Raw genomic sequence first — 12,305 nt, 5'->3', positions numbered from 1 at the left:
AATCAGCCTAAAACAGAGATCAAAACACGGTCAACCAAAGTCAACACCCTGCAGTCACAGTTTGCGGTCTGCCTGCAGTCAACACTGATCAACCTGCCCAGAAAACCTCAGAATCTGTGTCAGAAGATGTGGCCTGCCCAAACAGAGTTTCTCCAAGTCAAAATGCAGTCAAATGATCTCCCCATGTCCTCGGTCAATGCTGGTCAAAGAATTCTGCAGAAGAAAATCAACACAGGAAAACAGAACAGCAAAGGAACCCTTCACATGTGTGGAAGATAGAGCTACCTCAGAAGGCATACGAACCAATCAGAAGATGAGAGAGAATGTGTTGTGAATTAATGTGCCAAAATGAGAAGGTCTTGACTTATATTTCTAGTTGTTGTCGTAAGGTGAAAAGACATGTCTATTCATCACTGGGCCGACTTGAAGAGGGGCAGCTTGGGCCGACTTGATTTTGAGGCATTCGTAGGTGGAGAAAATTTCCAAAATTTCAAATGAAGAATGATGCCATCAAGTGCACTTCAAGGGTGAAGAGTGCCAATAAAGAGGAGCTGCCAAATGAGGGAATTGATCCCTAGTTGCCAAGTTTAACAACAAGGCATCAGCCATTATGATTATGATAAAAAAGATGACTGCCCTTGAAAATCATCAGACAATTCAGTTACTGGTTTTCAGGTTTTAGCCACTATTTCAGAGCATCATATGATCATTGTTGTAGGTTTGTAAACTGTACTTGAATGTTTGAATATCTAAGTTGCTGATATGGTTAATTACATGCATATTTTGAGTTTACTGGTTCAGATCAGAAAAGTTACAATGTGGATCTAAGTGATTTTGTCTCTTATCTCGATTATTGCTATAGGGTATCTTTCTTGCAGATTTGCAGTGTTTAATTGCAAACATCAAATCTGGTCTTATTGTCACTAACTTTGGTTTCTGGTGGAGAATGAAGAGAATGAATTAAAACATTGTCTGACCAGCAAGCAGACTGCAGATATTCTCAACACAGTTCGACAACACTAATTTGTTATTGTGGGTTGATGTGAATATCCATACAAATATTATGCCTTCACGAATATATATTGCAGTCTCTGAGATAATTCTCAGCAACATACACACTTGGTCATTACCTTGCTGAATCTTTTTATTTGGATCTAAGTGATTCTGTCTCCTATCTCAATGATTGTTATAGGGCACCTTTCTTGCATATTTGCAGCGTTTAATTGCAAACATCAAATCTGGTCTTATTGTCACTAACTTTGGTCGCTGGTGGAGAACGAAGAGAATGCATTACAACATTGTCTAACCAGCAAGCAGAGTGCAGATGTTCTCACCAAGCCTCTTGGTCTAGATATAGTAATCAAATGTAGAAATAAGATTGGTGTGTATTACAGTATGACCATTATAATGGTTGATAAAATAGATTAACATAATGTTAATAATATGTCAAATATCCCGACATACATTAACAGGACTACACATGTTGTGACCAGACAGTCTGACCAGCATGCCTTCCTTTTCGTTTTCAGACTCTTCGATCAAGCCTCAGGAGAACACATTTAATTTTGCAGATCTTGCTTATTACGAAGGGTCCATTCTGGGTCATAACGTCAAATGTTTTGCCACACATTTATAAATACCTTTGCACATATTGTTACCCAACTTGTCCGACCAACACATAGAATCTTCAATCAAGCTTCGCCATAAAACACACATGATTTTGTAGATCTTGCTTACTACAAAGGGTCCATTTTTTTCGAAGACGGCTCTTCAAGTGCACAGAGCAAATCCAGATCTGAAACCGTATCTGATCCAGGTATCTGCGGATCCAACTACCCAGCCCCATGGATCCGGTAACATAGCATAATGGCTTTTGCTCTAAGTTACCAAGAAACGGATACGGATACAGATACGGATCCACCATATTTTTTAAAATCCAGGATCTGGATACAGTGGGGAATCACCATGTATACAAAATACACTAATATTTTTTTTTCTTTAAATATATTCAAATTGAAAAATCAAAACCATTGATGAATGACAACATTAGAACTGAAATCATTAGTTAATTCATAAATCTGAAGATTGAAATCATGATGCACCGTGCTTTATACAACAGGATGACTGTTAATACAAAATTGAGCGTCTCATCAATGATCACTCTATTGATATGATGATGTACGGTAGGTATAACTACATGTCAAAAAATGGCTCTATATGCTCATCAGATGGATATTTCAATTCTACGTCTTAATCAACCTGTCATCTTTCTTGACATTTGGCTTAAAATCTAAAAATTTGGTAAATGAATACTGTACATACTACATTGTTTGAGAATATGCTATAGCCTAGTCTTTCTTGACTCTTCACCTAGAGTTGGATGGGATTGATCTAATTAAATTATTAATGACACAACCATCCTTTGTACACTACATATTATTATCTATGTATTGTCTTAACACTTTCTTGTTAGCATTATCAAAAAATGAAATTAACATTTTGGCGTGTCAAACCTTTCCTAGTAGCATTATCATGTGCTACATAGCCTATTGCCATAGGTGTTTAATAACTTATACAACTATACAGCCAACAGATTACTAATAAGTGATCTAACTAAAAATCTAAACAGAATATTTAGAAAAAAACCAAAATGTCTAATGTTATTTGTTTGGGATTCGGTGTGTGTGAGCTAGTTGACACAGGATCTGTTTCAATAGCATGGGATTCGTTCCAGGTTTGAAGGATCTGTTTATGTGGTGGATCCTACGTAGATCTGGGTGTATCAGTATCCATATCCATATCCAAAATGGGGAACCACGAATCCAGCATCAAGATGCTGTGGATCCGGTAACATAGCTTTGGCTGTTTACTTGTGATAAATAACACCATCAACTAATAGAAACGACCATTGACAACGGAAGAGAAAAGCAATCCTCATCCTATTAGGATTTTCGATTTGTATAACCATTGGAAACCCAAGAGAAGCAATTATTCAACTATCAAGAATTCACTTCGTCTTCAATATAATTTTCTAAATAATAGTGCTTCAGTGGAAGAGCCTGGAAATAAAATTCCATGACATTATCGCTAAAGATAGGATGATAAAATAGAAAAATAGCATGAACTTGAAACAGGAAAACAGAGGATTCCTAGCTAATAATATGAAAACTCTAAAACTCACATTTTTAAGTTCTGCTTCAAGCTCTGCTCGCTTCTTCTCAAGCTCTTGAATCTCTGTCGCCAATTCCTACAAAACATCCACATCATAAATGTGAAAAAATAAGAGAACAGTGGGCACAATATAGACAACAGAACCCTAACAAAAAATAAAAGGTGAAAATTTGCTTAGCTCATAAAGCCATATCAATTAATTATTGCTTCAGAGCATGCAGTAAAGCAGAAGTGTGCATGGAAGTAGAAAGCATGGAGGAAGCAGCAGTCCTTCCTAAAACACTCTCAGGAGGAAGGCAATAGTATCCATTGTGGTTTCCTCTTACCGCAAGTAATTATCAAAACACTAACCGGTGATGACTGAAATCAGTCAACAACAAATGGACTAAAAAGAAAAAGGATTTTGGATTCTATAGGCTATGAACCTCTCCCATAGGGTGCTGGTTCTTTTGGGGCCTTCCCATAGGCCCCAGTTAATAAAAATTAAAAAAACGAGGCATATTTCACATGTATGGGGAACCCTCAAAAGCACTTTTTCCCATATCAGGAGCATGCTCCCAAAAATGCTTCTGATCAAGGACATGTCAGGAGCACACTCCCATAGTGCTCCCATTTGGAGCACACTTTCAGAGATGGGGACAGGAAAGCTCTTATTCAACAGTAGCATCAACAAAAGTTAATCTAGAAAAATACTTCTAAGTTTTGATGCATATGATTTGCCTTTGAATTGCTAATGACATTGATGTTTCAGAACGACAAAATTCAAATAGATCTTTTGACCAAGTTTATGCATTCAAATTAACTAATTGCAAATCAACAATTCATTCATAAGTTGGTTAGACTAAAAACATCTACAAGGCTCTATAATTTAGACACTTCTGCCTAGTAATAAATTTTGAAGCAAAACAATGGAACATGTTAAGTGTCCTTTTCAGTGAACTCACAATTCAAATTTTAATTGTATGTAATTTCAAAAGCACAGTCGTATGATATTATGATATCCAGGCTATAGAACTGAGTAAGAAAGGGCAAAGCATGGTTTGGAGCAATGTTACTTGGGAGCGGGAGCGGGAGCGGGGAGCGGGAGCGGAAGCGGGAGCGGGAGCGACCATTTTCAGAAGCTCCCGGTTTGGGAGCGAATCGGGGAGCGATTTTTTAAAAATATATATATTTTTTATATTTTTTAATTTTTGATACATATATGTCAACAAAAACATGTAGAATGATGAAATAGACATAAAAAACATAAAAAAACATAGATTGAACCATATAACAACAATCATCTAGAAGTTATAATCTTCATCAACCACGTCCGCAAGTTAGTAACATAGTAACATACAACATATTGAGTCTCATGATTCATCAATCTTAAAGTTTCAAGCTTTTAAAATTCAATATATAACATTTATCATCATTGATCACCAAAGTTGTACTTGTAAGCTAAGTGTAACCATTACAACAAATAATATCTAACATGAAATGAAATGTTATAAAATGAAATGAAATGAAACAACTTTCAACTTTCACGAAGCATCATATTCATAATTCATTACTAATGAGTTATAATTGCCAACTTCAAACTTAAATTGTCATATATTGTTTAAAAAAATATCATAATAAATATGAAAGAGTCAATAGTTATAAAAGCTACTAGAAACTAGAAAAGAGAAGTAAATCTATTATCTATTTCTTATGCTTGGGCCTCTTGCCACCACGAGAAATGTCTAATTTTTTAGTCTTGTTGCAAAATCAGGATCTTTGTCATTAATATCACCCTCCAAGCATTAATATCCAGAGGTATCTTTGTCATTACCTTTGTATCTGTATAGGGATCTTTGTCATTAATATCACCCTCTAAGCATTAACATAAGATAGAAAAAGCATAGCATGTCAAGTCAAGATTTTGTTTGAGTGATGCGTACATTTTTAGAAGGGTCATGATAGAGGAGTTCGACAACCAATGTCACTAACATCAAGGTACATAGAGGGATTGGTACTCTTGATTAAATATGAGTTCCATACCCTAATACATGACAAAATTCAATGGAAACATTGCAATCCCCCAATCCTGAAATCCTGAAAAACTGATAAGTCTGCTGGATTTTGAATGAAATCTAAAATTCTACTTTCTCCATATGAAATCCAATGAGGACGAAACCACTCTCAAACATCCTGAGTCATTTCATGGTAATGTTAAAAATTTAAGTAAAAGGATGAAAATGAAAATTAAAGAAAATGTCACTTTTACTTTAAGAATTTAACATTACCATGAATAGCATATCAATACTAGGGCCTAGACTTGATCATTAAGTTGCCCCACTCAAAAACTATTTGTTTCTTTCAAAAAAAATTGCATTTCGAACATTATTACAAAAAAAAAAATGCAAAAAAGGCAAAACGCTCCCGAAAACGCTCCCGAAAAGGCAGGGAGCGAAATTTTTTTTAGGGAGCGCGCTCCCGAAATCGCTCCCTTTTCGGGAGCGCGCTCCCGACCCGCTCCCGAGTCGCTCCCGCCCGGAGCGCGGATCGGGAGCGGGAGCGAGGGGGGGGGGGGCGCTCCCCCGCAACACTGGTTTGGAGACATCTATTTAGTGTTTGCAAATAGATCAGCTTCTACGAGTAAAGGATGTGATATATAAAAAGATGGAATAAATTAGTAGATGTTGCCTTTGTGTTTGTGCACCTAATTCTGCTGAGTGAGGCCAGTAATAAATAAATATTAAGTTCTTTGAAAATATTATTTGTCTCAATAGCTATGTACCAGTTCTGCGGGATAGCCTTCCCCCCCCTAGGGGTGGGGGGATGAGGGGGGGCGGGGATATTATGATATCCAGGCTATAGAACTGAGTAAGAAAGGGAAAAGCATGGTTTGGAGACATCTATTTAGTGTTTGCCTGACACATTAAAACACCCAATACACTATGTTCCAAATAGATCAACTTCTGTGAGTAAAGGATGTGATATATAAAAAGATAGAATAAATTAGTAGATGTTGCCTTTGTGTTTGTGCACCTAATTCTGCTGAGTAAGGCCCGTAAATAAATAAATCTTAAGTTCTTTGAAAAGATTATTTGTCTCAATAGCTATGCACCATTTCTGCGGGATAGCCTCCATCGCCTCCCCCATCCCCCCACCCCTTGCATCTGCTCCTGATGTGCGTTTAGGGAGCAACCCCGAGAGCACACCCCCAAATTGCTCCGGTTTGGGAGCGATTTTCAGGAGCACTCTCCCGCTACTAAATTAAAGATTACAAAAGAAAAAAACAAAAAAAATCGCTCCCTATCTTTTCTTCACATAAAAAGATTTGCTCTATTGTTCCACACCCTTGTAAACGTATGCAACATAGCTAGTGAGAAGGAAAAGGGTTGGAACAACAAATTGTACATGCTCTTGTTGTAAAACAACCTACACTAGTTCATATACTTGTGTAAGAGAGCATCTCTACAGGATTATACCATGTGATGAAAATAAGACTATATGAGTCAAAACTTGGGATCAAGTGCTAGCAAAAGATAGGAATAGATATAGAATAATACCCAACCGCAATACAATCCCCCCATACAAACCGAGGGCTGCCTTTTAGGGCAAAAAACCCTATATTAACATAACTTCTAATGTCATATCTTTCGCCTAATGAACAAAAAATTATAATATTTTACCTACAACAGTAATGGGGGGTGCAAGCCCCCTCACACCCCCTAGCTAGTGAGAAGGAAAAGGGTTGGAACAACAAATTGTACATGCTTCCATTGTAAAACAACCTACACTGGTTCATATACTTGTGTAAGAAAGCATCTCTACAAGATTATGCCATGTGATGAATATAAGACTATATAAGTCAAAAATCGTGATCAAGTGCTAGCAAAAGATAGGAATAGATATAGAATAATACCCAACTGCAATACAATTCCCCCATACAAACCGAGGGCTGCCTTCTAGTGAAAAAAACCCTAAATTAACATAACTTCTAATGTCATATCTTTCACCTAATGAACAATCCAGATTGACAACAAAATTACAATATTTTTCCTACAATAGTAATGGGGGGTGCAAGCCCCCTCACACCCCTTTGTTAGGGACTGGGATCCAAACATGGCCGAAACAAGACCTTTGAAACAAAAAGGCAATCAGGTTTCACACCCAACATGATGAGAATCGAGATGTTGTAAGTTGTGGACCTATGGTTGATGAAAATTATAGCTATTAGATGATTCATGTTATATGGTTTAATCCATGTTTTTATGCTTGTTATAACCAATTCATCATTCTACATGCTTTTGCTGACATATATGCATCAAAATATATTAAAAAAAATACATTATATAAAAAAATGCTCCTAAAATCACTTCCGACTCAGAATCCTCTGAAAATCGTCGCTTCCCGTCCCCGCTTCCCGCTTCCAAGCAGCTTTGCTATGTACACATCTCAATAATCTCCCAACTTCAACCTTTTTTCCAATTATCATCACCAATCTCTAATTAAGTAGTTTTAAACTCCATCAAATAGATACCACTAGCAGATGCTAATATGTGAGACACCATTCTATGCTAATATGTGAGACATATTTACATTCAACGGTTGTTGATGCAAAAACAAAAGTTTATTTCTTAGGTTTGTGAAAGTTGATTTAATGAAATTGCATTGAATAAGAGAAATGGTGCACTCATTTGCAACTAAGATAGGTACAAGCATGGAGATATCGAAGCAAGGAGACTCAGGAACCTCCAAAAACAATGGCAGGTCCTATGAAAGAAAATTTTTCCTAAGAACATTCCAGATCACTAGTGATTCATAACTAGGGAGGTAATTTTATACTACTAGAAAACACTAAATGGTCTCCAACAATTCATCAGGTGGGTGTCGGTGGAAAAATGGATAATATTTCAATTTTCTATTACTATTAGAACTTGAATAGTATATCAACACAAGATTTAAATGATTAATGTATTCAGTACTAAAATCAATAGTTCCTTTTAAGTATTGAATGACTCTATTGGCAACTTTCCCATGGCTCTCATGTGGCTTACCCATGAATTCACTAAGTATGCTAACTGGGTATGCAATATCAATTCTTGGTAAGTAATTTAAACTTCCTACCAGTTGCCTAAACAAAGTACCATTTACTTCTTTTGTATCATCATCAACATAAAAATTAACATTCCATACAACTGGGGTAGACATTGATTTGCAGTCATTCATATTTAATCTTTTGATAAGTTCCTTTGCATACCATCTTCCTTCCATGCCTCAATCCCTAAACAATAATCCATCCAAGGTCCTTCATTTCAATTTCCTGTAAATTCTAATAGTTGTCTTTTCATTTTATCAATCAAAATTGTAGCACTTCCTATTACAATTATGTAAAGAAGATCAAGACGTTGAGAATTGATAATGGAACAGAGTATGAATCTAATGAATTTAATGACTTTTGCCAGGAGGTCAGTATTAAGAGGGAGACAATCATTCCATATAATCCACAACAAAATGGAGTTGCGAAAAGAAAGAATCGAACTATTATGGAAGCCACGCATGACATGATTTATGATCAAGATCTATCGAAGTTTTAATTAGGAGAAGTTGTGAACATTGTTGTGTAAGTTCAAAATAGGAGCCCTCATCAAAAGCTTGGATTTCAAGACACCCGAAGAAATCTTCTCTAGTAAGAAACCTAATGTTGCTCATTTTAGAATCGTTGGTTGTCCTGTATATTTTCATATATCAAAGGAGAAAAGGAACAAGTTGGAAGCCTCTGGAAAGAAAGGTGTATTTGTTGGATATAGTGAAGATTCAAAGGCATATCAAATTTATGTACCTAGTCAAAGAGATGTGGAAGTGAGTAGAGATGTTACTTTTAAAGAAGACACTGCCCTCGGAAAAGCTAGGGGCCTCCCTATCACTAGGAAGGATGATGATGCTACTAAAAGTCAAGAAGAACCTTTGATGGATGAATCCATGCACAATCTCAATGTCCCAATGGAACCACTTGATCCACCTCCTTGTGATCCCTCTACCTCAAAGAAAAGACCTCTATGGCTCTGAGATACACTTCAAGATGTTGAAAATCATGTTACTCCTAGAGGGACATTTTGGGAAAGTAAGAAGTCCACCAGGTATCAAGGATACTTGGTTGCCATAAGTACTATCATTCAAACCGAAGCTTGCACTTTCGAAGAAGTTGTGAAGCTCCAGGTATGAAAAGATGTTATCGTTGAGGAATATGAGTCAATCATGAAGAACAATGTCTAGGAAGTGGTGCCTAAACCAAAGGACAAGTCTGTGGTCACTTTGAAATGGATCTGCAAGATTAAAGATGGGGTTGATGGAAGTGCAGAAAAATATAAGGCAAGGTTCGTGGCTCGTGCCTTTTCTCAAAAGGAAGGAGTTGACTATGATGAAATATTTGCGCCATTTGCTCGAAATACGACTATACAATCCGTAATTGCTCTTGCTACAAATCAAGGATGGAGCTTGCATCAAATGGACATCAAGACCTCATTCTTACATGGCTCACTTAAGGAGGAAGTCTACTTGAAACAACCTCAGGGGTTTGAAGAACATGATAGAAGGACACATGTATGTAGGTTGAAGAAAGCCCTTTATGGGTTAAAGCAAGCCCCTAGGGCTTGGTAGGAGAGGATTGATAGCTATCTTATGAAGCTGGGATTTACAAGGAGCTATGTTGATCCGAACTTATACTTTAAGGTTGAAAAAGACATGCCACTTATTTTGGTCTTGTATGTTGATGATCTATTTATGACTGGTGCAAACTCTCATTTATTAATATAAGTGGGAGTTGACTTATGAATTCAAAATGAAGGGCCTAGGACTAATGCATTACTTCCTAGGCTTGGAGCTTTGGCAAATTCCAAGTGAGATTTTCCAATCTCAAGGAAAATATATTGTGAAGTTGTTAGAAAGATACGGCATGGTGGAATGCAAGTTAGTGCCTACATCGATGGAACTAAATTTCAAGAAGCTATGTGGAAGTGTTGTTGGTCTGGATTTGGCAAATCCTACTGAATATAGACAACTTGTGGGAGCTTTTATGTTCTTGGTGAACACACGATCGGACATATGGTTTGTTGTTAATACATTGAGTCAATTTATGGTTAAGCCTCATCATATATATTGGGTTGTTGCAAAGAATCTTTTGAGATATCTTCATGGTACTATAAGTCCACTGTCGGGGATTTGAGACTACATGGATATACTGATGTTGACTAGGCTGGCAGTGTGGTGGATATAAAAAGCACATCTGGGTGTTACTTCTCTTTGGTGTCTGCTTCAATTTCATGGATGAGCTAAAAACAAAAGTCTATTGCATTAAGCACCGCTGAGGCTGAATATATTACAGCTAGTATGGCTTGTTTTGAGACCATTTGGTTGAGGAAGCTCTTTAGCGAGCTATTTGAGTGCGTATTGGATACCACGGTCATTTATTACGATAATCAAAGTGGGATTCGCCTTTCATAGAATCCATGTTACCACAACCAACCTAAGCATATTGATATTAGGTACCACTTTATCCGAGATATGGTATAACAATGAGCGATAAGGCTCCAACACATCACGATGGATGAACAGGTTATTGACATCCTCACAAAGCCTTTAGGGAAGGCCAAGTTCTTAGCCTTTCGAGAGAGACTTCGAGTCATGGAAAGATCGTCACTTGAGGGTCCCACTTCAGCTAGACATTGAGCTCTAGGAGCTTCTGGGGCCTGGGGTACTTCTTGGATCTATATGAGCACAAGGTGAGTGGTTCACCTTCCCTTGTGGAGTACTTAACCCAGCATGTGAGCATAGGGTGAGTGGTTCACCTTCCCCTATGGAGTACACTATATGAGAACAAGGTGAGGGGTTCACCTTCCCCTATGGATACCCCAGCATACATCCTACCCTTGCAGTCAGGGGCTCTTGGGAAGTACCTCTCATGTGGCCAATGAGTTAGGAAAAGTAGTTAGGGTTAATTAGTATTACCGATGGATACATCAAGTACTATTTTATTCCCTATGACTAGGATGCATGATGTTCAACAGCCTGATCAATGAGGATCAAGCCTGGTAGGGGTTTTGTCCCCTGGACAAGAGGACTTGTCTTTGTCATTTTGGCGAGGGTGGCAGGGTCTTGTGACCCACCCTCTTTTGATCCTTTCTTATTGGTATATGATATAAATCTTTAGCAAAGACTAGACAAGTTGCAGAGATGGTACATGATAACAGTGGATGGATATTAACAATTGGAATTACTCCCTAGTTGAGAGGGAGTGTTAAAGAGTGCAACTAGGGGCCAATTCCCCTTCCTAGAAGCCACTTCTTTAACGATTCATCACTCCATTAGACTACCCTTGATGGCATCTCACCTCTCCTCCAAAATTAGAATTTTTGCACACTTGCAAATGGTCTTTCTTCAAGTCGGCCCCATCTACAAGTCGACCCCATTGGTGAATAAACATGACTCTTGACCCCACATTAACCACCATATATATAACATATGGTCACCTAATTTTGACACATTCATCACATCATCTAATTGGTTCGTATGCCTGAGGCAACCTTCCTCTCTCCACATGTGCAAGGATTTTCTGAGCATCTTTATATTTTGTGTTGACTCTTTGTTCAGTTACCTTTGACCAGCGTTGACCGAGGACTTTCAGGGACAGTTTGACTGCGTTTTTGAATTGGAAATACTCTGTTTGGGCAAGTTGACTAGCATTGACCATAGGATGGACTGCAGACTTTGATAGCATAATGCTGACTAAGTTTGACTGGTTTTTCATCTCTATTTTGGGTGGACTTTGAACAGCTATTAAGGTCAAGTTCCTTGCTACATTGACCGAATTAATTGGAGGTTATTTGACTATTTTTTGACTGCCATTGACTAGACTAGTTAGGGCACATTGACTGGTCTAATGCAGACTATTGACCAGGATTATATTGGATCAAATTTAACTTCATATGATTGGTTGGTCAACTTTATTAGATAAGTCAATACTTTGACTTTTACTATTGCAATAAATTGGATTTTCTCTCTTTGCTGAATATTTGATATTTATCAATAAGAAGGATTGGTTGGGTTTTCCTCTTTGGGGTTTTGCCCTGGCATTAGCCTAAATCTCTGTGTTCATTGCCTTGGCT

General features: G+C 37.5%; 1 protein-coding gene across 1 annotated transcript in view; it reads right to left on the bottom strand.

Moving 5' to 3' along the window:
* The window catches only part of LOC149189610 (uncharacterized), a 320,514-nt gene that overhangs the window by 78,242 nt on the left and 229,967 nt on the right, over positions 1 to 12,305 (bottom strand). Inside the window, exon 11 of the mRNA XM_089411857.1 lies at positions 3,182 to 3,247. Within this exon, the coding sequence (XP_089267983.1) occupies positions 3,182 to 3,247 (66 nt within the window). The remainder of the gene's footprint in view (positions 1 to 3,181; positions 3,248 to 12,305) is intronic.

The sequence above is a fragment of the Pinus tabuliformis genome, chromosome 3_1 (genome assembly GCF_031772625.1).
Source record: "Pinus tabuliformis cultivar Carrire ecotype Pingquan chromosome 3_1, CPIR1, whole genome shotgun sequence".
In the NCBI taxonomy this organism is placed as follows: Eukaryota; Viridiplantae; Streptophyta; class Pinopsida; order Pinales; family Pinaceae; genus Pinus; species Pinus tabuliformis.
The sequence above is the reverse complement of the archived record's forward strand: the minus strand, read 5'-3'. Positions and strand labels throughout refer to the sequence as shown.